At 38.1% G+C, this 27568-nt stretch overlaps 2 protein-coding genes across 7 annotated transcripts in view; one reads left to right on the plus strand and one right to left on the minus strand.

The window, feature by feature from the left end:
- NBEA (neurobeachin) overlaps positions 1-27568 on the minus strand; it is a 618768-nt gene that overhangs the window by 191591 nt on the left and 399609 nt on the right. For all 6 annotated transcript variants that reach the window (XM_029209906.1, XM_029209902.1, XM_029209901.1 and 3 more), the window contains 2 exons: positions 26222-26365; positions 5319-5455 (listed from right to left, as the gene is read on the minus strand). In XM_029209906.1, the coding sequence (XP_029065739.1) occupies positions 5319-5455; positions 26222-26365 (281 nt within the window). The remainder of the gene's footprint in view (positions 1-5318; positions 5456-26221; positions 26366-27568) is intronic.
- MAB21L1 (mab-21 like 1) lies at positions 1628-2707 on the plus strand. Its single transcript, XM_029209907.1, has one exon. It carries the CDS (start codon positions 1628-1630, stop codon positions 2705-2707), a length of 1080 nt encoding a protein of 359 aa, XP_029065740.1.

Consider the following 27568-nt stretch of genomic DNA (forward strand, 5'->3'; position numbering starts at 1 on the left):
TCCCAAATTTAGAAATGTTGATTTCTCTCAAAGTTTTCAAAAATGATATTTAAATTTAAAACCCCGATGACTCCAAATTAATTTTCTTTAAAAATCTTAACCATTTCCCTTAATCAAGTCACATGAAATAGTATAAAATCAGAAGTCTACTGTCAGGTGACCACTAAGGACCCTTAGGAGAGGAGATATACCCTTAATTATGCATCTGTAAACAAGACAGAAACCCCAAACCTACAAATTTTCAGGTTAGGTATCTGCCAGTAGGTTAGATGATCTCTCCTCAATTTTCACGTATTAAAATACAGCTCATTAGGAACTCACATTAAAATAACCTCTGAATCACAGAGATAGTTTACTTCACAAATATTTCTGCCAATGCGTACAAAACTTAGTGTCCTGGTTATAATGTTGGGCAAAGTACAAAGAGGACTGCAGATGGGGGGAGGGGTGTACTAAACGTTTTTGAAACATCCTAACTTAAACTGAGGTAGACAATATCTAACAGCAATAATTTTCAGATTCCTTTCAACAACTGCAAATGAGAAAAAACATAGGTAAAACACCGCATAACATCTAAAAAAAAAATCATTCTAACATAGAACATCCAGAAAATTATACAGGTATTAGTCTATCTAAAGCCAACTTGCATATACATGAAAGAGCAAACTCCCACCCTGCATTCAAAAAGACCTCGAGGATTAACAGGCATTAATTATCTTCCTCTAAATGCAAGTTAGTGACTTTTGTTTTAGAAAACCCCATCTAGTTCACCAATTGATGGATGACCATTAGTACACCTGTATTTGCATTTCCTCAGTAAAAAGACAAGCAGGGTTTTCAAGCACAGAAGAGAACCACTTTGCCAAGTCTTTTCAAAATGTCAATATGCTTCAATTAATACCAAAGCTGAGAGATTCCTCTTGATTTCCAAAACTGTCTAGGTGGCTTGGGTGGTTTTCTGCCCGGCAGCAGCCTCCCACCTTTAGTTTGTGTGCCTCTATCCACGAGGGGGGATTAATTAGCCGGGCTGGAGCTGACAGAGGCTGTGGTGACGAGCCCAGTGGCGATTGGCCGCCAGCCTGCCTGGCCCTGCCTTTATAATTTCCACACGAGTGCATCTGGGCTCTTAGACAAACCAACCGCAGCTTCTTCTGACATATACACACGCACACTCACCCCCGACACACACTCAGCACACTTTTCCTCCATCTGACTAACAGTCCTGCACACACCATGATCACAGGAAAGCGTAAATAAATACGGAAAGGGTTGATTATTTTGACTACTGGAAGAGCCTTGCTGGGTCTCAGCGCAACTTTTGTTTTTATGACTGAGAAGGTGATCTCTCCATGTGTTTCTCTCACACAAGGATTCTTTAAAAGAGGAAGAGAGACAGAGAGGGGGGAGAACAACCTTTCACTTTAAGACCGGCTGGGCTCAAAGATAAAAGGAAGGGGAAAGCGGCGCTAGGAATCCACCGCTGCAGCACTTCGGAAAGACGTTTCTGATACATTTCTGAGCGCGGCGGCCCGTTTCTCCACCGAAGTTGGCTCCAGCTCTAGCAGCCGCATTGGATCCCACAGCTTATTGCGAGACTCCGGTGTACAATCCGGATCTCTGCCCCAACATGATCGCGGCCCAGGCCAAGCTGGTCTACCATCTGAATAAATACTACAACGAAAAATGCCAAGCCAGGAAAGCTGCCATTGCCAAAACTATCCGGGAAGTCTGCAAAGTAGTTTCCGACGTCCTGAAGGAGGTGGAAGTGCAGGAGCCCCGGTTCATCAGCTCTCTCAACGAGATGGACAATCGCTACGAGGGCCTCGAGGTCATCTCCCCCACCGAATTTGAAGTGGTGCTTTACCTTAACCAAATGGGGGTGTTCAACTTTGTGGACGACGGCTCGCTGCCCGGCTGCGCGGTGTTGAAGTTGAGCGACGGGCGCAAGAGAAGCATGTCCCTCTGGGTGGAATTCATTACCGCCTCCGGCTACCTCTCGGCGCGCAAAATCCGGTCCAGGTTTCAGACGCTGGTGGCTCAAGCGGTAGACAAATGTAGCTACAGGGATGTGGTAAAGATGGTGGCAGACACCAGCGAAGTGAAACTGAGAATCCGAGATAGGTACGTGGTGCAGATCACCCCGGCTTTTAAATGCACCGGGATCTGGCCCCGGAGTGCTGCCCACTGGCCACTTCCCCACATCCCCTGGCCGGGACCCAACCGGGTGGCGGAGGTCAAGGCGGAAGGGTTCAATCTCCTGTCCAAGGAGTGCCACTCCCTGGCCGGCAAGCAGAGCTCGGCCGAGAGCGACGCCTGGGTGCTGCAGTTCGCGGAGGCAGAGAACAGACTGCAGATGGGGGGCTGCAGGAAGAAATGCCTCTCCATCCTCAAAACCTTACGGGACCGTCACCTTGAGCTGCCAGGCCAGCCCCTGAACAATTACCACATGAAGACTCTGGTTTCCTATGAGTGTGAAAAGCATCCCCGGGAGTCGGACTGGGACGAGTCTTGCCTGGGTGACCGGCTTAACGGGATTTTGCTGCAACTTATCTCCTGCCTGCAGTGCCGGCGATGTCCTCACTACTTCCTACCGAACTTAGATCTGTTTCAAGGCAAACCTCACTCGGCTCTCGAGAACGCTGCCAAACAAACGTGGCGACTGGCAAGAGAGATCCTGACCAACCCGAAAAGTTTGGAAAAACTTTAGAGGACAATTTAATCGAGAGCCGAAATGTGATTATACTATTCTTAAAGTTCTCATTAAGTGTAAACTTCCTGTTCGATTCCTATCTAATATTCCACTGGACAGTGCAAACAATCTCTTCCTTAAAAAGGAGTACTAACACAACGTTTAGGCATCATCTCACCCACCCCTCCAAGGGGAGAAAAAGAAGTAGGGAAAGCGGATGGAGAACGCCCCAAACTCACAAGTATTAGAGGAATTCTTTACAAAGGATTTCGTATCTCCCTTGAAAAGGACACAGTAACACCCGGAAAACAGCCTGGCTGTAATGCAAGACCACAGTGAACACTGCTTAACTATCAAAGGGTTATAGCAATCCTGGCGATTTAGGTGCATCTGGCTGTGAGTAAACACGATTTGGGTATGCCATCTGAAGGAAAGTGTAATGTATATTTTAATTTGTAACAAATATTGTGATCTCACGTTGTCTTTGAAAGTGTGGATGTTGGTGTTTTGTGATTTGGTGAACAGAAGTTAAATGGCCATTTTGGATACTTCCAGACATTTTCCACTAACAAAGATATAATTTAAAGGTAGATTTCCTCCTGGTACTTTTATCTGTCTTTGAAAGTGTCTGAACTTTAAAAAGTTTACATTTTGTTTCAAATATATTGCTTGTTCTATTTCTAACATTCCATAAATATACTTGAAATGTTATTTAAATATATTCAAAGAAATTTGAATTCAGCTTATATAATAACGCTTGAATATCTGAATTATATATTTGAAAAATGCACTTGAAATACACTGGATAATTACTTTTGTGATTTAGATTTTAATTTCTGTTGCTGGTTTTTATTTAATTAGAAGCTAATAAATGAAGTAAAATAAAAGTTGTTGTGTCTCACTTTAAATTGTTTTCCTTTCAAAAGATGTATGCTTCACTTTGAAAACTGAACCCACTTGAATATTTTAAACCTTTTGAGAAATATGCTGAGATAATTAAAAATAAAACCTTAAAATATTGGCGAAAAGCTCTTTGTATAGCTACAGAATACAGTGATCTACTGTCAGTTTCTGACTTACTTATAAGACTAGTCCATTCTACAACAGATGCAATTTAAATCTACCTTTGAAAGCTTGCTCTTCTGGGTTAATATTTTTGTAGAATTTTTGATAATATAATGATGAAATATGTCATGACAGTCAAGGTTGCTGAGTTAAAAATCAGACCAACTCAGAGGAAATGAACTTAACAAAATCCTAATAAACCTTTTAAAATTTGTATATGAAAACTAACTACGCTAATGAAATGAAGATAATTTCTGACCTATTTTATGCCAAGCCTTATTTTATGCAGTAAGGGTTCCACTGGCAGAATAAATGAATCAGAAATCCAAAATTACTTTTTACTTCATAGGGCAAGCCAATGATAAAAGCATAAAGACAAATTTTAAATTATTTAAAATCATATGCACTACATTCAAACTCATTTTCAAAATGCCATTCTTCTGGAGCTAGAAGTTAAAGAAGTCCTGTGATTATCCCTCAGAGTATTTTAAGAGTCAACAAGTGCGGGAGGGGCTAATCACCTGTGGGCCTTAGGGTAGTTAGTTAACTCAGGTGGGGGTACATTTTAGACTTTCAATGGCTACTCTACAAATAGTGTTTTAGAATGCTTTACTTCTATATATAAATTAAATATAAATAATAAGGTTCTGGATCTACGGGAGCATTTGCCTTTCGCTATTTTAGAACAACTGCCTCTGAAAAATACTTCAAAGGAAGATCTTTGTAAAATGATGCTTGATTATCTAGCATGACAGTTATGTTCTTGAATTCTTAGTCTCAGGAAAAAAGTTTACAAATTGCACGATAATATAAAAGTTAAAAGAACAATAAAATTGATTTCAGAAGAACTGTAGAGGTATAGAGCTGTTGAATACTCAGGTTTTAAAATTTACAAAATAAGATATAATAAACAAATATTTATGCATTTCAAATCATCTGAATATATATTGTCTGGCACTACACCCACAGAAGAATACAAACTTTAAACATCTGAGCGCCAGTATGTACTATGTATACACATTTTAAATGAAAGCTTCTCAGATAATTGATTTCTCTTCCCCTTAAAATCACATATAAAACCCATTCTTATTTCAGGAGATGAAAACTGGATGTAATAACGGAGATGAATTTAGAGCTAAATGTGCTCCGCAGTTTTCTTACAACCTTTTAATGAATTATTATTCATACTGCAATGTACACTTTTGGAAATTAAAAGTGATCTTAGTAAGAAATGTCATGAGACCTTTCCCAGTCTTCCCAGAGAGCCTGAGATGCTGTACCCCAGGAACCTGGGAGCAATTGGCTTCACTACCAAATCTGCCCAAGTGTACACAAAGGCACTCATAGAGAGACCGTTAAAATGTGCATGCTCTGGTATACAGGATTTAAAGTTAATATATTCTTCAATCCCATAAAATAGAGCATGTGTTATTTCATTCATTTTATTTTCTATAAGGATGAGAATGTGCTCCCCTCCCCCACTGTCATTCAAAACCAAGCAAAATTGAAAACCACTTCCTGCCACAAAGCCACCAGTGCTGTACACGGAATCACTCAAACTCACTTTCGTGTCGATCTTCTTGAAGGCAGGATCATCCTCATCCACCTCGAAGTAGATTTCTGTCGTGGTGATGGAAAGAGTCCCCTTGGCCACCACCACAGGAGCAATGAGCTGGGCAGGAGTGCTGAGAACAACTGGGCCTGAAAGAGAGGGTACGGGAGTCAGGCTGCGCCTCTGCGCCCCTCTCCCGCTCCCTCCCAGAAGGGTACCACAGGTTTTTAGTTTTAGATATGCACTGAAAAAATAGTGTCTATATTATGTCTTTCACGTGAGATAAGTCTGCTTAGCTTTTACACACTACCTTATAACGAGACTAGAGACAAATAATTCTATAAAATCTCAAGGGATCAGAATATCGAATAAGTGACTTTCAGTAAGCAAGTCTGCAACCTCTGCTTAGAAATCCTACATGGTTAGTGAGGCGCTGACCTTAACCAGCTTAAAAGTGCAGAACGGACTCTCTTAAGGCCCCGATTCTCCACTGAGCATCAACGGCGTTCCGAGATATGCGCTGGGCAGTCAGCGCCGTCCCCAAAGACGAGCCACCGTGAAAACCCCGTCCCCCTAGGCAGCAGCGTCCCCCCAGGATGGGCGGGAGGACGTGAAGGGGTATAGGGTCTAATATATAAATTCCACTCCGCTGACGGGTTTGCATCTTGCAGGCAGATTAATATCGACATCCTAAGGCGCACCGCACACCGATATACACGCAAACACGGACATGAAATACATTTTTATGCAGAAAAGAAAGAAAAACTGTAGCAGTGATTTTTCTCACCGAGCATAGGTCAAAAATGATGAAATTGTAAGACACTTGAACAAAACGATTCTCAGAAAAGCATCTGAAAAGTGTTGTTTCTCAACTTGTGGGACGAGAGAGACTAAGCTTCAGTAAAAGAAATGTTTTAGAAAGTGTGCCCACTAAGGCGCTGACTTCGAATTCCCTCCATCTGAGTTAAAGTCGAAAATTACAAATTTCACATATTAGAATATTAATTCAAAGTGGCATTACTTAACTGCTCCTTTAAGGTTCCCCGAAGGGGGTACATTCTTCTCTACCCTCGACTTAAAATAAAGATTTAGAAATAAAAAAAAAATGTATTTGTTTTTCTGTAGCAAGGGTGCATCATATTCCCTTCCACCCCCGCCCCCCCAAATGCAGACAAATGAGTCACAGTAACAGCAGGAGGAAAGCAATGAAAAGGCAGGCCCCCTGCGGTTGCCCAGGCCCGGGCCCCCCCGCCTCCCCCCCCGCCGGCGGTGGCTCCTCGCGGGGAGACCGGCTCGCACCGCCACCGCCCCGGCCGCAGCGAGCAGGCCCGGCCCGGCGGCGCGGGGACTGCAGCGGAGTTCACGCTTCCAGGAAGCAGCACACACCGAATCCACGACCGTCCTGCACAAAGCCGGGCGTTTCTGCCGCGGGAGGACCAGAGAGGAATCGGTCGGCTGCTGTCGCGCTTAAACGGGTGGCTATGGAGCAAACTGTGTCAGTGTCAGCCCGCACCGCCGACCGTGACCGCCTGCCCGGGTCAGGCTAACGCCAAGCCCCTGCTTTGACTTTACGGCTTTCTATCCCCGACGAGCCCGCTCCGGGGGGCCCGGCCCCCGGGCGCGCGGACTCCCGGCCTGGGTGTCGGGCGGGTAGCTCCCGCCTGAGCCGAGCGGAGTCGGGGTCCACCTCGGATCCATAAGGTTTTTCTTTCCAAAGGGCGAAGCGGTCGATCTAAAGCGCCACTTTAAAGGCTCATCAATCTTAATCTAGGTTGCTCAAGTAATTATGCCCGAATCTCTTGTACGATTACAAGTGGATTTGGGTTTCTATTCCCCAGGCCCTCCTTTGTGTTTATTGGAGGGTCTGTGCGCGCGCTCTGCGGCGCCTCCTGCCTCCGCGCCCCCTCCTGCCTCCGCGCCCCCTCCGAAGCCCCCAACGCTCGGGCCGGTTCGAACCGCTCCCTTAACCCTTAAGCCACCGGGACGCTCCTCTGGATGCCACTTTTCATATTTCCCTTCAGGAGAAATCCAGGAGGTGTACTCTTGATTGGAGTGAGGTGAGAAAGAAGGTGACCTGATTCACATCGGAAACAAAGTGTCTTCTTACACATCGTTGGGCCTTGATAAAACCTCAGAAAAGTCGTCATTCTAAACACAGAAAGCTAGTGATTTCTGGTTTAACAGAGATTTCTGGCATTTGGAGACGATGAGTGGTCAAAAACATTAAAAATGGCGAACTGCTGCGTTCTCTTAAAATATAATTTAACATATCCAATCAAATTGGAAAAAAATTAACAAATCATGATACACATTATCAAAACCATACAAACTAATTTATCGAGATATACAGTATTACGAATTTTAAGTTCACAATTTCATGAACTTTTAACGGGGAGCACATTTTCGCTACCTGTTTGCGTTTCTGAAAGGCGACCCCGTTTTCCTTTTGATTTTACTCCAGTCTCATTCTATTGAATTGAGATTTTCTGGGGGTTTATAAAAGGGCTTCGAACTGGTCCCTCTTTAAGAAAGACACTCATGAAATATTCAGCCTTAATAGTGTGTCATTTTTACCCTTGTCCTTTGGAAATCTCCAATTACAACTTCCAATTCCATAGCATGTTTAAGGAGCGCTGGGTCTTTTTGTTGTAGCCTTCAGGGAGCAAACCAGCCGCAGAGAGAACAGAGTTAATCCACTACAGCAATACAGAGAGGGATTATGTTTTAATCCCCTTTGGGGGAGCCTCTGGATCCGATATTAAAATGTTTACATAAGGCACAATCACAAACCAGCAGATCTTCCATATGGAAGATTTTGTTATTTGAAAACCTTGGATCCCTTTCCAAATAAAAGTAGTTTAGAAAGGGCAGTCTAGATGTCAGAGAGATGGTGATCTGGGAGATTCTGTTCTAGACGATAACTAGGTACAAATTTAATCTCATAACTGTTTGGTGTAGTGAGTTGGGGACTCAGTATAGATATATTCATTCTAATCAATACTATGGCAATAAAAGGATAAATTATATCAATGTCCTCAAGCACACACAGAAGGTGACAGATATTAAAAGACAGTGAAACAAATGGATGGGACAAAACCTCCCCTTGTATGGCTGCATACAATAGTTTAAAATTCTACCATCTGAAGTGGTAACTAAAGGAAAAATAATTTTATTTACCTTTTAGAACTGGCACTGTAATGTTTAAGAAATATTGATCCATTACTATTTTTGAAAGGATAGGGATATTACTTGCCATTAATTTAAATGCTAATTTAAAATCTGAAGTAGAACAAAGATCACCCAAGCATAATGGAAAGATTCTTTAGAAGAATAAACTTCTCTTTAGAGCCATGGGATCTTTAATCAGTTGAGAGGGTAAACCTAGAGTAGAAAATACATATGTTTTATATTTAGGAAGGGAACTATTCATCAAATATAATTTAAAGTTAGAATGTTAAAAACCACTTGTGGGTTTGGAGGATTCTACTGAAAACATAATTCTAAGCCTATAAGTCTTAATACATCAACTTTTAAACAGAACTTTACACAGTTCTTTTACATTTTTATTTAACTACCAGTTCAGTGTTCACAATTTTGGGGCTATGGATGTGTCAATACCTTCCTCCCAAAGACCACCAGGAACATAACTGTAGTGTAGAAAGTTGGGTTGATTGCTCACTTGCAGTGAGGGAAACATGGGAAGGAACAATGAGATGACTAAGTAAGAGGGTATCAGAAAGGACTTACTGTATTGTAGGATCAGGGCTTTTGTTAAGTGATTTGGGGAAGGGTTCAGGAAAGCAGGGCTTTGCTCTGGGTTGGGCTCTGTCAGGGAGTGGCAATAATTCTGTGATTGGAGATCTTAATAAATCTTATCTAGGACTAGACCTAGGCTAAAAACTGTAATTGACAAAGAAGTAGCAGTCACTCCTATAATGACGGAAGGGGGATGTTAATGTTTAGGGCGCTGTGCAGAGTGACCCTGTTTTTGTCTGTGCTTAGACAAAATTACAAAGTTGTTCTTTGCCTCACATCATCACGTGGCCTTGTCTGATGCTGGTACTCTGTGAGGTTGTTTATGTCCAACAGGAGAGCACCATGGCGGAGCTGTGAGCCCCAGGCCAGCTCCCAGTGATACCGAGGCCTCCTTGTAAGGGTCAGGTCCATTTGTTTCCTGAGGTCAGGGGCTGCTTTTCTCTTCCTCAGATCCAGGAATTAATCATTTCTTAAGGGGGGTCAACAGCATTCTGGCTATTAAAAGTAAATTATGGCGATTAAATTCTCAAACGATGCTAAAATTCTTTACAAGTTTCAATATAAAGCACGACAAAGAATATATACATAGGAACAAGGAGCTGAAGTTTAATTAAAACTGGCATCGTTACAATTATTTGATGACTTTCAGTTGGCAAAAACTATACTTACTGTACATGAAATTATGATGTATTTTAGAGTCACTTGAATATTCTCTAACCTTAGTTTAACATTAATACAATTTTATCAGCTGTATGGATTTACTCCAAACTCACTTTGAAACCACATGTTCAATTTGCTTTTGGAACATGTAAAAGACCATTATTTTGGGATAATAAGCATTGACTAATCTTTGTAAAATTACTAAACTTAAAATCCTGCATTATTTAGAAGAAATAAAACTAATCTGAGATCCTTTATGTTTACTGAAAAATGATATCATTCCAAAAAATTTTTAAGATGAAAATATAATGGGTAAAAACTTACAGCTCTATAATGTGATAAAATTTGTAGGAAAATAACTAACAGCATGAGTGACTGAACACATCTAAAATATTTATCACTGCTTTGGACTTATTTTTAAGTAGGGTACTATCAATTTAAAGAAAATGTTTCCCCCACAGAATTAAAAGAATAAAATGTTTGAATCTCAAAGCAACTGAAGAATATGAGAAAGTTGGAACTTTGTTTTGGAATCCTAGGAAAACTTTAGGCATTTAGAAAATGGAGATGTCTGTGTATGAGCCTGAGGGAGAGCGAAGTTAGGAGGAAAATGCTGCAGAAGATCTGAGATTCCTTTTACCCAGAGTACTTACTTCCCTGGATTTCAAGCATTTGAAATGCCTCAGAAAAAAAGAAAGTATAGTAACAAAATCTCTACCAGTGACGCTTTCCTTTATGTAAAGAGAATATTGTTAGTGGTCCAAATATATTATCAGAACAATGATGCTCTGAAATTTTCAAAAACTTTTCTTGTGATGAAAAGAGTTACAGAATATTTTTGCTTAAATCAGGAAAATATAACTTGAACAACTGATAAAATACATAACCCAAGAGTTATAAATTTAACTTCCAGCATTATTATCTCCTTCCCTAGCATACACACACCACACTACTGATTATATAAACACTGCATAAATCCAAATTTTATACCAAGCTCACTGTGTCCAAGAAGTGGCCTCTTTGTGCTCTCTGGTGACTTTCTGAACACAATCTATCCTTAGATTGAGATGAACAATAATCAATCATCCCCACAGTGCAGTGGTTTCCTTAGATTACTACTGTACAAAATGAGACAGGTGCTTGAGAATGCCCATGAATCTTTTCAGATCTGAGCAAACCTACCTCTGGTAAAACTCAGCTTACCAGAGTCTGAAACAGAAACAGAAAGAATGGAGCCCTCTATATAAGAACAATTGAAGGCTGCATTTTAACAAAATATCTGTTCACCATGGTAGAACATCTATCTAATATTTCATTTAATGTGTTTACAATAAATAATTTTTAAAAGTCCTGAGAGAGAATCTGATAGGCTCTAACTTTAACATACCATTTATGTTTTTTGATTCCCTTGTAGGACAGATAATACTTTATGTTAAAAAGAAACCAACAGAAACTAGCGCATTTTCTACAAAGACAAACTTTATAGAAGAAAAAGCTTATGAAGCATATACACTCTAAGTAAAATATTACTGACTTATTTACCAGCACACAAATATACTAAAAACAGTGATAGTTTTTATGTTCATTGTGATAATTTGCTCTGCCTTTTGATGCACTAAGTGAGCCAGCTGAGATTTGTGTTTCTAGTTATATCACATTCAGTTCAACATATGGAATCCATTTTTCACTCTCTGGAAGAGTATTGACTCTTTTATAGCACTAGGATATCATTTAATGATCAAGAAGACTAAGTTCCTACTAGACTGGATGAGTGAATAAACCAGGGGAGATGACTTAAATCTACTATACCAGGAGGACTAGGTCTTTGCACCTCTTGGTTGGACTAGTGCCTTGTCTTTAAGTTCCCATGGTTTCCTGGGCACATCTTTATTGCAGCACTTATATCAACTATTATGTGTTTAGAAGGCTGTTTCTCCCACTTGGCATAAGCTACTTGAAGACTGGGGCATTATCTTCTGCATCTAACACCGGCTCTGTCACACAGTAAGTAAGCATCTGTGTTGACGGAATTGAATATAGAATATAGAAAACGATGTACACCATTGTTGCATTTTTATGTCATAGTAAAAAGGTCAATTAAAATAATAGATTACATCTTTTATATTTTTCTGGAATTGATTTCAAATCGTTCTTTAAAAATATGAAAAACATTACATTTTATAGAAGAGATCAATTTAAAATATGCTGAAAACCAGTGAGTTATAATGTAATTGGTCAGTCCAGCTATATTACATGCATACTATTATTTTTTTAAATGACGTAATTTTATAACTGCCATATTTTTCCCAGTGTGTAAGTTGTTTCCTCTTCGTAAATTAAATGCTTAGAGAGACATTTAACTCAGCATTCATTCATTCATTCATTTATGTAGTCGACAAAAATTATACACTGTTTTGTGCACTGAGAGAGAATGCAATAATGTATAAGACATGGATTTTACCCACAAAGAGCTTAAAATACATAGTAAAGATAAGAAATACACAGGAATAAGCATAGCATAAGGGAGAAAGGGCATAAGGGAGAAAGGGTTTAGCTAAGCATTGTTAAAGCACTTGACGTATATGATTCTCATTTGTTCCTCATAATGTACCTAGGAGATAGGTACTGCTATGATCTCCATTTTACAGAGAGAAAATGAGACTGGGAGCTGAAGTAACTTAGGGAAGGTCACACAACTAGGAAATGGTAGAGACAGGATTCAAACCCGGTGATCTGACTCCAGGGTATTTACTGTTATGTATACTGCCTCCCACCAAGAGAAGGACAGAAAAAAAAATTCTATAGGCATTCACAGAACTGTGATGCTTTCCAGCCTTTGTGGGGGGTCAGGGTGAGGCAGTGAACTGAAGTGAGCTGTGATGGATGGGTAGGAGTCAGACTGGTGCACATGCGGGGAAGAGTGTTGTGAAGTAGGAGAAGAGTTTGAACAGATGCAGGATGTGGACAGTAGGAAATAAGATGGGCCAGCGATTAGGAGGTGTAAAGGGGAGCAGTGTAAGACAGGACTGAAAACACACGTAGCCTCCAATGTCAGATTTTTTTAGGTCAATGAACCAAAGATTAAAGCTCAGGTATTACAGTGTGGAGCAGTGGTGTCTGTCCTTTTTCGGAAGCTCACACATCTCTTAGAGAAGATGACTAAATATATGGCCCCTTCCTAGAAAAATTCACATATGAACATTCATCCATCCGGACCGCATAATAAATGAAGTATTCATATTTTGGAGAAAATGAAATTTGGTTATTTATCTTAATGTCTTCCTCTATCTAAAGACTTTTCTGCCTCTGCATTTATCGTTATCCCTTTTTCTCCAGAAAATGTAATTTTCCTCCTGTTCAAGTCAGTTACTCTCTCCATCTGGCATTCGGTCTTACCCTCCTCCACTTTAGCTGCTCTTTTATCTTGGTCTCCTCTCCTTTGTTAAGCTTCTGGACTTCAGTTTTCACCTCTTAGTTCCTCATTCCTATTCACTCCTTTTGGCTTCACCCTCATCCTCTACTTAGACCAAGGTGTTAGGGACATACATATTAATTAATATGCTAAAAGTTTGGAAAAGTCCTTCCATCAATTAAAAAAAAACACACAATCTGCGTAACATTTTATTTTTAAACTCAGAATTTTCCAAATACCTTTAACTATACTCTTTTCTCATTAGCATATTTCAACATAACTGTGTTCCAAGGAATACCAGTTTGAAAGTGACTGAGCCAGAGTTCCTTGACTTCTAAAGCATACTATAGACATAACTCATTTTATTGCACTTGGCAGAGACTGTGTTTTTTACAAATTGAAGGTTTGTGGCAACCCTGCATCCAGAAGCTTGATAGAGCTTTTTTTTTTTTTCCCCAATAGCACTTGCACACTCCAAGTCTCTGTGTCACATTTTGGCAATTCTCATAATATTTCAAACTTTTTCATTATTATTATATTTGCTATGGTGATGTGTGATCAGTGATCACTGACGTTAATACTGTAATTGTTTTGGGGCACCATGAACCCTACCCATATAAGACTAAACTTAGTTGGTAAATGTTGTGTTTGTTCTGACTGCTCCATGGACCATTCCATTCTCTTGTCTCTCTCTCTCCCTATTCCCTGAGACACAACAATACTGAAATTAGGCCAATTAATAACCCTGCATTGGCCTGTAAGTATTCAAGTGAAAGGAAGAGTCACAGGTCTCCCACTCAAAATCAAAAGCTAGAAATGAGTACGCTTAGTGAGGAAGGCATGTTGAAAGCAGAGACAGGCCAAAAGCTAGGCCTCTTGTGCCAAGGAGTTCACCAAGTTGTGAATGCAAAGGAAATGTTCTTGAAGGAAATTAAAAGTGCTACTCCAGTGAGCGCATGAATGATAAGAAAGGGAAACAGCCTTATTGCTGACTGGAGAAAGTTTTAGTGGTCTGGATAGAAGATCAAGCCAGCCACAGCATTTCCTTAATCCAAAACCTAATCCAGAGCAAGGCTCTGACTCTCTTCAATTCTATGAAGACTGAGAGAGGTGAGGAACCTGCAGAAGATAAGTCTGAAGCTAGTAGAGATTGGTCCATGAGATTTAAGGAAAGAAGCCATCTCCATAATATAAAGGTGAAGGTGAAGCAGCAAGTGCTGATGTAGAAGCTGCACTGTAGAAGCAACTTATCCAGAAGATCTAGCCAAGATAATTTATGAAGGAGGCTACACTAAACAACAGATTTTCAACGTAGATGAAATGGTCTTCTATTGGAAGAAGATGCCATCCAGGACTTTCACAGCCAGAGAGAAGAAGTCAATGCCTGGCTTCAAAGCTTTAAAGGACAGGCTGACTCCTTCGTTAGAGGCTAATGCAGTTGGTGGCTTTAGGTTGAAGCCAAAGCTCATTTACCATTCTGAAAATCCTAGGGCCCTTAAGAATTATGCTGAATCTATTCTGCCTGTGCTCTATAAAATGCACTAACAAAGCCTGGATGACAGCACATCTGTTGACAACATGGTTTACTGAATATTTTAAGCCCACTGTTAAGACCTACTGCTCAGAAAAAAAAGTTCCTTTCAAATTATTACTGCTCATTGACCACGCACCTGGTCACCCAAGAGCTCTGATGGAGATGTACAAGGAGATTAATGTTGTTTTCATGCCTCCTAACATAATTTCCATTCTGCAGCCCATGGATCAAGGAGTCATTTTGACTTTCAAGTCTCATTATTTAAGAAATACATTTCAAAAGGCTATAGCTGCCATAAATAGTGATTCCTTTCATGGATTTGGGCAAAGTAAATGGAAAACCTTCTGGAAAGGATTCACCATTCTAGATGCCATTAAGAAGATTCGTGATTCATGGGAAGAGGTGAAAATGTCAACATTAACAGGTGTTTGGCAGAAGTTGATTTCAACCCTTATGGATGACTTTGAGGGGTTCAAGACTTCATTGGAGGAAGTAACTGCAGATGTGGTGGAAATAGAAAGAGAACTAGAATTAGAAGTGGAGCTGGAAGAGGTGACTGAACTGCTGCAATCTCATGATAAAACTTGAAAAGTTGAGGAGTTGCTTCACATAGATGAGCAAAGAAACTGGTTTCTTGAGATGGAATCTACTTCTGGTGAAGATGCTGTGAAGGCTGCTGAAATGACAACAAAGGATTAAGAATAGTACATAAACTTAGTTGATAAAGCAGTGGTGGGGTTTGAGAGGACTGAGCCTAATTTTGAAAGCTGCTCTATTGTGGGCAAATGTTATCAAACAGCACTCCATGCTACAGAGAAATCATTCGTAAAAGGCAGCGTCAATCCCTGTGGCAAACTTCACTGTGGTCTTATTTCCAGAAACTGTCACGGGCACCCCACCTTCAGCACCCACCACCCTGATCAGTCAGCAGCCATCAACATCTGGGCAAGACCCTCCACCAGCAAAAAGATTCTGACCTCCTGGAGGCTCAGACGACAGTTAGCATTTTTTTTAACAATAAAGTATTTTTACATTAAGGCATGTACATTTTTTTAAACACAATGCTATTGCATGCTTAACAGACTACAATGTGATATAAACATTAAACATAACTTTTCTATGCACTGGGAAAACAAAAAATTCATTGCAATACTTGCTTTGTGGTGGGGTCTGGAACCGAACCTGCAATATCTCCAAGGTAAGCCTGTCTTCTCTCCTGTTCTCTTTCTGCCTGACTTCCTTCTTGGTATCCCTGAGGAGCTGTCCTTTGTTGGCCAATTAAACCTTGTTGCTCCACAGGGGATCTGACTTTGGGCTACTACTCTTCTATTTTTATATTCTCACTTTCCTTGGGTGATCTCAGAGGTTTAAATTATGAGCTCCATGCCCAACTTGGTTCTCAAATTTCAAACCATTCTATACATTTGAAAAATATGGATACCCAACAGACCAATCTGACCAGTCATCTTCATTCTTCTCTCCCCTAAAACCCTGCATCTTTACATTCCCAAACACATTTAACAGATTCCACATCATTTCTTCTCCCGGGACAGATTCCCCTCGTTCTTACTCCTCACAACTGGTCAATTATCATGGTCCTTCACATCTTACCTCCTAAGTGTTGTTACAAGTTGCCCTCCTCTCCTCTTTCCTCCATCACCAATTTAGTTTAGGCTCTCATCACCTCTGATCTGGACAACAGCCTCCTGCCTCAAGTCTGGACATCCTAAAACCATAATCTGTACAGTGGCCTGAGTAATTTTTTAAAAAACATAAATTAGATCTTTTCATGCTTAAAAGTTGTTCATTGTCTCACTGTAGCCTTTAGGATAAAATACAGGTACCTCATGGCACAAAATGCCTCCCACCCTAGTAACCTTCAGAGATTTCTGCCTCATACTTCTACCTGAATAATTTAGACCTACTGTAGTTTCACAGAGAAGGTGGTAGTTTAGCATACTATGTTTACATGTCGTCTGTAACAACTCCAAATCTTTTACTTATGATTAACTAAAAGGAATACCCATCCAGAATCCACATGGCGGTCAAGGGCCCTGTTTTGTGTTATCATGGCTTCCTTTGTAGATGTAGGATTTTTTTTTTTTTTCTTTTCATTATCTGTCCTCCCTCTTCACTGTAAACTCCTTGAAAGCAGGAACTTTAATCATATGTGTCTTTTTGCTCCAAGCACCCAGCGTAATGTCTTGCACACAGTAGATATTCAATGTGTGTTTTGTTTGGATAACCACATCCAACCTGAGTCAAGTTGGGATCTGGAAACAGAGAGTAAGGACCCAACAGGTCCTTCCAGCTCTTATCTTTATTGTGTGTGATGAATTTTGACATTTTCTATTTGAATCTTTTCTTTGCATTTTATTTCCTTTACAAATAATGCTGGTAATAGTCCAAGTAACTGATTTGCTAACACATCAATGGGTTATAATTCAGGATTTAAAAATAAAACCCAAAATAAAGCACTGATGTAGTAGAATGAACAAGGGCTTTCGGAGAAAGAAAAGTGGGCTCACTTCTTGGCTCATGTATTGACATTTGTTATATGATCATAAATAAATACCCCAACGTCTGACCCTAAGTTTCCACATCTTAGAATGAAGTATAATACCTAATTCATAGAGTTGTAAAGTTATCCACATCTTAGAATGAAGTATAATACCTAAGTTTCCACATCTTAGAATGAAGTATAATACCTAATTCATAGAGTTGTAAAGTTATCTGCCAGCATCATTTGCTCATCCACATTTACTCTTTACTACTTTAACTAGCTAATTCCACCCACCCCCTCCACCCCGAAAACTTGCTGGTGAATGAAGACTCAACCATACAACCCAACCTTAGATGAAAGATTTATTTTTAAAGAAAGTTTTCTGTGATATTTGGTTCTTAACATTTCTGTTTTAGATACAAATTGAACTGAAATAGCACTACAACTGCATTTAGCTGTTTCATCTGTTAGTGACTTAAAATGAAGGAAAAATTCAACAGAACTTTGAGGAAAAAACATTACTATCTGTCATCTTCTGATCAATAAAACTGCCTAAACATTTTATCTGGAAAGAAGATATTTAACAATATTTAGCCAGCAAACTGAGGCTGACTTTCTCTTCTTTTTTGCTGATAAAAAGTTGTTCTAGATTTATATTTATTGGACTGATGATTGATCTGATGGAGCAGATTCTACTGGAACAACTACTTATAAATGGATTTCCATGTAAAACTTGTCCTTAGTGCTGACTGTTTATGTTGAGGTACCCTTGCAGGCTGTTGCTCTGGCTCCATAGCACTAAGTCATCGAAACAAAATGATTAAATAAATAAAATATTTTCAGTATGCAGAAAGACTAATTTGTCTTTTTGTATGGCACTGCTCTAAATGTAGTGGCAAAATCAGTTTTTTACCTGTTTGTGAATTAGTGCCAAAGTCTTTCAGAGGGAGGGCAGAGCACTCAGAGGTGAGGCAGTGATGAAACCTCACCTCTTCCTCTTCTCCACGTTGCTAACGCCCAGAGTTCGGCATTAGGAACAGTTTTGTTATCTCACACTTTTTTTCCCTCCAAGTGTGACAAATGTGGTGACCCACATGTTTTCAACAGGTGAATAATATCCTCATCATATCCTCTTTAAAAAACATGACATTTGAAATATTAGCTGCCTACATATAGTAGAGAGATGGTCTATTGATAAGTGAGTTGAGTTGTTCATTGCCACTACTTTTCAGGTTGGTAGTAAATATAACTATAAATCTGTAGAGGGATTACTTTGTGGGAAACTCTCCATACAGAGAAAACAGTAAAAAATAAAAACCGGTTTCAACTAGAACACTGTATTAGAAAGAACAGACCTCATCACTGTGGTTTGTGAAAGATTTGCAGCATAACAAAGAATGGCTTATTCTTAAAATTAAAAAAAGATGTAAGAACATTATATATAAGCTGAATCATGGCTGATGTCTAACGAACGTAGTTGAATTATGTCCTTTTATTTATAAATTTATTTATAAATTTATAAATTTACAACGTTTGGTTAGTGGGATGTTGTTACAGTTAAAAGTACCTTAAAAGTGTTTTTATAGACTACAGAATCCATGGTTGGAGAGGACATGCATTTTTGGAGATACAGAAAGATGGATACAGTAAAGTATTTGCAGACTCTAAAATGGCCTTGTAGACATTGTAAAAATAATGAAGAAAGGCTAAGAAGGCTAGATATTCAAGGTGAAGCTTTTATTGATTTTCACAACTTTTCAGCTGAATTAAAAACTTAATTTAGAAGTTTAAGTATTTTAGCTTTTGTAAGAAATGGGCATGTGTTAATGTTGTCTCTAAGAGCTTTGCGAATTCTGTTTGAAGCTGAACACGAACCCTTTGGGTATACTATTTATGACTGCAAAGCAACTTCCTAATTCAAAGAGAGAGAAAAAAGACTTATAAAGACTCATAAGGCTTTTTCAACATCAAATAGCTTTTACTAAACAACATTTTGATGAGTTAAGTGTGAGTGAGTCAGGGACATATGGATTAAATTTCCATTAAAACACATTTGGGTTTAAAAATTAAGGGGAAAATCCTGAGCAAAATGCATTTCAGAGAATCCAGAATGTTTAAAAGATATTTTCCCCTAAATACAAATATCAGGTTGATTCCAGTCTAGTTAGACTTTGTAATTAAAACATCTTAAGTGTAACTGTTAAGGAATTTTTTTAAAATACTAGTTTTTTCAGGAAAAGAATCTTCATTAATCATATTAGAATTGGACTGTGTGGAATAGTTAGGCCTGACTCAAGCTGACATGATCTGAGTCAGAATTTATCTGCATCTATGAAACAACTGACCTTGTTCTCATCTATAGTATTTATATTCTTATTCCATTAAACAATTATAGTAATTTTTTTCTGTGCTTTCGGCTTATATTCCTTTTTCTTCTTTAAATAACACATTTCCCTGAAAAACTCTTAGTTTTTAGAATTCTGTTGTTCCTTTCATTTTATTATTATAATTTTCTAGACTCTTGAGTTCTTCCTTCTTGTATGCCCTATACTTTGCTTTTATCTTCCTTTCTTATTAGCTCAGTTTTTAGGTAACATTCACTCCTTAAATAAACAAGTTTGCCTCTGGTAGATGAATATTTCAAGTTAGAACATTTAAAGGCCTAAATTATCTATCTGATCATCTTAATTGTCTACTTTCACTTATTAGGGTACGCATATTCTATACCATAATTCCTGGTTATTTGAGTTGCTGAGTAGGGGTAGCAGAACTGATTCTCCTGCTGACTTTTTTTTTCCTATCAGTCTCCGAACCCCAGAGTTCTACATAGTCACTAAGTATTCAAAAACTGTTACTGAGTAAGTAAATGAGTACGTGAAATGCAGTCAAATAGAGATTTAGGGAGGTAGGAATGGTCATCCTTAAAAAAATTCTAAGTAAATAAGTGCAGGGGGCCAACTGTACAGTGATGGATGGTAATTAGAATTGTGAAGGTGATCACTTTGTATTTATACAGATGTTGAATTATAACGTTGTATGCCTGAAACTTTCATAATTTAAAAAAATTCTAAGCAACAGTTTCCTCTTCCATCCCTATCATTTGATACCTGCTTTTAGTTTGAATTGGTAGAACAGAGATTGTACGAAATGCAAAGAATTTGACTGGTTAACAATAAGAGAAACAGTCTGAACAGGTACTGCCCTCTAAACATCAGTGAAAGTGCATGGGAACTGTGATGAGCTTCAAAGGTGAGTCACGTGGGGAAAGTGATTGTCATTTAGGAGAACCTCCCATTGACCACATTCTATTTCTCTTAGTAGACCTCCCTTATTTCTATATTTTTCTCATTCTTAAATTCACATAATGCATTTCTTCTAAGTTTCGGATTCTTGACTTTGGTTAGAGTATGTATGCGTGTGTGTGTGTGTGCGTGCGTGTGTGTGTGTGCGTGTGTGTATGTGTGTGTGTGTAAAGGATTGTAAATCTACCATTTTGAAACCCACCCCCACAAAAAATCCAACCTTACACTCTAACACTTCTTCCCCATGTTGCTAGTTCCCTATACTAATTATTCTTTTTAAAATATTCAAAATAACATTACAGTCCATTGGTTATAGGACATCTTTTCCATGTGATAGAGAGTTATTATTTTTTTGATTAAGAGTCACAGTGGTATCTTGATGTTAAAAATGGGGACCTTAAGAGACATTTAGTTAAAATGACATAATTAGTAGAAATTGGGATGGAACCAAGATTAGCTTAACTTTAGATGTTCATACACTGGAAAAGACAAGTAATGAACTGAGTCATTATTTGAATGGTTTAATTAGTATGAACATATGATCTGATAATTCAAGCCCCCAAATACTTAATTTCAAGAGCTCAAAAGTTTTATTTTCTCTCTTTGTTTTGGTATAAATTAACCAGATAATTATCTCAGCTCTCCAGTTTACCTATAATGAAACTTTTTCAATGGGAACATTTTAAGGGCAAGTAATGTTGTTAGATTTCTTCATGGTTCAAAGGTACATGGGATATGGTTGATAGCCTTAAGGAATTTACAGTCTAAAAGGAGGGATATAACATATAGAACAGCATCTACAAAACAAGACTTTATGTAATAAGTGTCTTAAAATTAATATAATCAAAATTTGGGGGGCAGTTATAATAAAAAAGATAGATAATAACCAGCATTGGGAAGAATGTGGAGAAATTGGACCCTCCCACACTGCTGATGGCAATTAAAATAATGAAGCCACTTTGGAAAACAGCCTAGCAGTTCCTCAAAAAGTTAAAAATAGAGTAATTATTTGACCCAGCAATTCCATGCCTAGGCATATACTCAAGAGAAAAAACTTATGTTCAAATAAAATGTTGTAAATAAAAGTTCATAGCAGTATTGTTAGTTGTAACAGCCAAAAAGCAGAAACGAACCAAATGTCCATCAACATTTGAATGGATAAATGACAAAGAATGGATAATGTGGTACATTCACACAATGGAATATTATTCGCCATAAAAAAGATATACATGTTATGACATGGATGAACCTTGAAAACATCATGCTAACTAAAAGAAGCCAGTCACAAAAGACTGCATATTATATGATTCCACTGATATGAAATGTCCAGAATAGGCAAATCTATGGAGACAGAAGGTAGATTAGTGGTCCTCTAGGGCTGTGGAGGAAGAATGGGAAAGTTGGGGGGAATAGCCAAAGAATATGAGATTCCTTTTTGAGGTGATGAAATGTGCTAAAATTGTGGCAATGGTTGCATAACTGTGAATATACAAAAATCATTAAAATCATTGTGCACTTTAAATGGGTCAATTGTATGGTATGTGAATTGTATCTCAATAAAGTTGTTGTCAAAAAATGTTATGGGGGGCTTCCCTGGTGGCGCAGTGGTTGAGAGTCCGCCCGCCGATGCAGGGGACACGGGTTCGTGCCCTGGTCCGGGAAGATCCCACATGCCGCGGAGCGGCTGCGCCCGTGAGCCATGGCCGCTGAGCCTGCGCGTCCAGAGCCTGTGCTCCGCAATGGGGGAGGCCACAACAGTGAGAGGCCCGTGTACCACAATAAAAAAAAAAAAAAAAAAAAAGTTATGGGGTGATAAGACTGGCTAGTGAATATTTCACAAAGTATTTTATTTAAATAGGCATAAAAAAGGGTAGAGATTTTGATAGGAGGAGATAAGGGAGGGTGTAGTTTAGAGATGTGTGAAGGATATTTCAGGTAAAAAGAGAAGTTTGGACATTGGCGGTGTGGGCTTGTAGAAAATCGTTTAAGTTATTTGACATTAAATACATGGGTGGATTGTTGGTAATAACAGCTTACATATACATAAACAAAACATTTTTAACAACTTACAGAACTGATAAAGCATGAAGGACCATCATCATTAACATTAACTCAGAATTCTCTAAATTAGCAAAATTACTAACATTTGGAAGTAACAATAAAGGAATCCGTATGAATTCTAATTCTATTATGTAAAATATTTCTATTGTTACCCGCATATGTGACAGAACTACTACTCTAAAAGAAATGAAATACATTCTATTAGTGGGAGACAAGCCTTTCTATCAATTAAATTAAATCATTCACTTGTCAATTCACACAGATTTGAGTTAATTTTAAATTTTAGTTACTCAATAATTACTTGAAGAAATAACCTGCCAAGCTAAATTTCAAATTAAAATAAATAATTGAGATTTAAGATTAAAATCAGTTGAATTACACAAATTAATTTCAATGTTTTAAGTAACAATATAATTAGTAAGTTGAAATTTTAAATTACATATGAAATCTTAGGTGCTAATTCACTTTGGTCAATCTCTACAAACTAAAAAAGCAATTAAAATAAATTAAGTTAGGTGTTATTAATGTAATAATTGATTGGCATAGTTCTATATTATAATCATATTAGCCATTTGCAACAATACATAATAAATTGAGTAAGTACTAGTCACACATATTTAACTTGCCTCTTGAGATGAACAGCTTGGGAAGAAAGGGAACTAAAAGTGAAACAGAAAATTGTATGACACTTAAAACTGTAGAACTTTGTGGACATCGTATCTTTATTAAAACTAGAAAATTCCAAGGAAAATGGGGAAAACATGAGAAAGGGTCAATGTTTAAATACAGTTGTGCTGAAAATACCCTGTCAGATTTTTTTAACTTACTAGATGATTTTGGGGAACACATATATAAAACTAAAATGAATTATTATGCTTATTCATAAACTTCCAAGTATATATACATATTTATTTAAAGACACTATTTGGTGTATTTTAGCTTGTGCCATATACTACATAATTTTAAGGAAACACATTATTTTATACACTTGTTAACCTTATGCAAGCTACTTAAATTTGTCTTGACCTCTATATCCTCATTTGTAAAATTAAGGTAATAATAATTGTATCTACCTCTCAGGATTGTTGTGACTATTAAATAGGTTATTGCACATGAAGCCCTTCAAACACCACCTGGTTCCTAGCAAGACATGCTGGCTATACTTCTTCCTCTTTTTTTTCTTTTTATAAACAGAAACTAATCCTAAGAAAGACATTATTATTTAGCAAATTTTGACTTCTGAGACAGAGATAACAATTATTTGGATAAGAATTTGTTAGAGCAACAAAAAAAGTTATGTATTTATGTGGTTTAAAACTTATAGCTGATTTTTTTTAAAACCTAAGAATACTGGTTCATAATTAACTTCCAAAATTATTATTATTATTATTTTTTTTTTGCGGTATGCGGGCCTCCCACTGCCGTGGCCTCTCCTGCCGCGGAGCACAGGCATCGTACGCGCAGGCCCAGCGGCCATGGCTCACGGGCCCAGCCGCTCCGCGGCATGTGGGATCCTCCCAGACCGGGGCATGAACCCGCATCCCCCGCATCGGCAGGCGGACTCTCAACCACTGCGCCACCAGGGAAGCCCCAAAATTATTTTTATGTGACATTGTCACTATCATGGCAGTCCAGATTAGTAAGTAGGCTTCAGCACTTACAGAATGAATCTGTTAGACACCTATATATTATGCAGACTATTTCTGTGACTGTTACTTCTCCATTCACAAAATAGCCATCCCCTACTTCTTTTCTACTGCATTCAAAGTTCAGGGTCACATTTGTGCACTGCTGATTTAAACATGAACACTGTAGACTAAGTAGAAGATCAATATTTTAGGACAGTTTATAAGATTTTTCAGACACGAGGATTCCACAGAAAGAGTATGAGTTAGGATTTGGTGGATAGGGAAAAGAGCAAATCTGCTCAAAGAAAAATCTGTTTAAAAGACAGAAGTTGTATTGATAGAGACCGTTGGCTAAGATTCGATTTTTAAACAGTTTATTTCAAGCCTGCTTTCATTGCTCTTTACATATTTTAACAATGTTATTTTGAGAATTTTGTTTATAAGCATAAATTAATATTAATAATTACTCAAGCTACCATTAAAAGAGAGAAATATAAAGGAGTCATTAATCATTACCAGATTTTGCTTCTGGTATTAGTGGGCATATCTCATCATAATAAACTTCAAGGTACTAGCCAAATTTCTATCAACTAATTACCTTTAGTGGGAACTAAAGACCAGAGATGCTAAACTAAACTGTATAATTACTGAACATATCTGTGAGGATATGTGAATGAGGAAAGGCAACACATTACCTCAAAAGGTCAGAAATCGTGTTTGTGAATTTTCTCTAGTTCTTTAGGATCAAGAATAAGACCAGAAAACGAGAAAACAATCTGTGGCAAAAAGAAATAATGGACTTCATTTGCTTAAATTGCCAAGTGGCCTCAGATAAAAATCTCTGAACTACTAAAAAAACCCACAAAAACAACAATGCTAAAACTTGAACATTTCCTCAGAAATTCAAGGCAAACATTTGTTCATGGACTTAAGATTAGTTTTAAATAGGAAAAATCGTTTTCATGATACAGAATTGTTAATAACATAGGCATATCCAGGAGCTGGTGTTAGAATAACCTTATTAAACATTTTCTAAAAGAGGAAGAATAACGTTCCTCTCCAGTTTACAATTAACATCTTCTCTTTGGTAAAACTGAGAGATTTCTAACTGGCAGAAATATTGTTGGAGACTTTCCTAATGCATGCCAGGTAATTTTCAGCTCAGTTCTGGAAACAGGAGCGCTATTTTGTAAACATAATGATGAATGTAAGTCCACTTCTCTATTGTCATCTGCCACTCCAATGTTGTATGGGGTGAAAATATAGAATAGAGGTAAGATTCAACCACTTTTGAGACTCTAAAGCAGGAGTTTTTAGCCTGAGATCTAGGATATGATTCCACGGACTGGATTCCAGGGGTCAGTGAACCCTCTGATACTGTGTACAAGATTGTCTGCGTACCTTCATGAAACAATCTGCTTTCACCAGATTCTCAAAAGTGGTTTAAAAACCAAAAATGGTTATATGCCAACACTAAGGTATATATAGTCCATTGGGCCATTGTAGATGCTGCTCTGAACTGACCTTAGACGAGCACCAGGACAAAGTGAAAACTGAGGGTGGGCAGGTGAAAGTATGTCTCCTAGTAGTGGGGATTAGCAGTGCGGGGAGAGAGGGAAAAAAATAGAGATGGGGAGGGACATTCCCAAGAGTGACAGTAGGAAGGAAATGGCTATTTCAATGGTCACCTGCCTGAAGTGGCTATTTTCCACAGCTGTTAGCATGTTAGTCATATGTGAAGTCTACCATCCCGTTCCCCCCCGCCAGCCCCCCAATTATTTAGGCAGTTAGATAGGAACAGTTTATGCTATCCATTATTTCTCCTATATTAAAAGTTGCTCTTCACTACACAGAAAGTAGATGCTATTCATTTATCGTTAGTTTGATATGTATTTTCCTGTTTTCAATACTAGAAATGAGATAAATTATTAACATTCACATGATTGAGTATTGCTCCAACCACTGGCTCTAGCTTATTCATCAGGAGATAGATTTTAAATTCAATAACTTTGTGTGCATTTATTACTTACAACAAATAAAAAAATATTTAAAAATTTACCTGCAAGATTGTCGATTTCCTTCTCTTGGAGCAGACTGACTGCATCGTCATCTCCTTCCAGCATAAGCTCTGTCTCTGCATTCTGATTCACTATTGCTTGACTCCGGAATGTTTTCTTAGACTTTACTACATCTTCTTCAGTGCCTAATCACAACCAAAACATAATAATTTAGCTCATTGTGATTTACTTTCTTATAAATCCATTACTTTCTTATAAGTATATGCTGCATTTACATACTACTTTCAATTATAGAAGATTTTTACCTTCTTTATCTTGTTTGGCCTAAGTAACGCCACGAGAAAGGCAAGGGGTGTAATCGCCTGCTCTTATGTTGCAGATGAGGAACAGGCTGAGAAAGCTACATGGGGAACCTAGGACTTGGGACTCTAAGATAGCTGCACTTTCTACCAAAAATCTGTACTTCACCACAAACCTGGTTTTCTGATCCATAAAATTAAACACTTTTACACAATTATACTTCAGTGTGAATTAGATAATCAACTGATCAGATCATTTTTTAAAGTAGGTAAGTATGAAGAAAGCATTCACATCTGAAGGGAGAAATGATTGTTACTAGGAAGCTACAGCAAGGCAGAGTAAGGAATGATGTAGACGTAAAATGTACATCAAAACAGCTATTTCCTAGCAATGGATGAAATAAATAATGGCTTTCTAAAGTGATATCCTTATTTTGATATAAAAAAATAGTACAAAATGCCAAAATTCAAACACACAAAAAATAACTCAGAAAAATTGAAATATAGCAAGAGTTGACCTAGCATTAACTTGTTAATCAAGGCGCAGGTTAGAAATTACAACACATTTAAATCTCTCATGGATTTGACTGCTTAACAAATATTTCAATATTTGCATTCAAACATCTGCTTTGGCAGGTGCCATTGAATCTGAAATTATCTCAGCTACAAGTAAATTATATGTATACAGCTAAGAAATACCTTTATTTCATGTCACTTGAAGTTGGAATTCAACCTGGAAGAAAATGGTGTAATTTACTGTGTTCTAGCTTTAGTATTAGGATATAGGCTTCAAGGAGCAGCATTAACTAGAAAAACACCTTCACATTTCATTTGGTATAGTGGATATATTCCTGAATATGGGAGCCTAATAAATCACTGCTACACAGTATTTTTGTATCATAGTTTTAGGGGATGTTATGGTATTGTGTACACATGTAATTACTCTGCAAATCTTGTCATGCCTTTGGCCAAAATCCTCTCCAGTGAACAATGAATACTTCCGGTCAATTCTCCTAGGCCCAGTACAGGACTTCCAACAGTCCCTTACTGCCTGTGGATATTTGCTCAACCATTTTCTTGGACATGCAT

Source organism: Monodon monoceros, unplaced genomic scaffold (genome assembly GCF_005190385.1).
Source record: "Monodon monoceros isolate NGI ecotype Baffin Bay Population unplaced genomic scaffold, NGI_Narwhal_1 Super_Scaffold_8, whole genome shotgun sequence".
NCBI classification, from domain to species: domain Eukaryota; kingdom Metazoa; phylum Chordata; class Mammalia; order Artiodactyla; family Monodontidae; genus Monodon; species Monodon monoceros.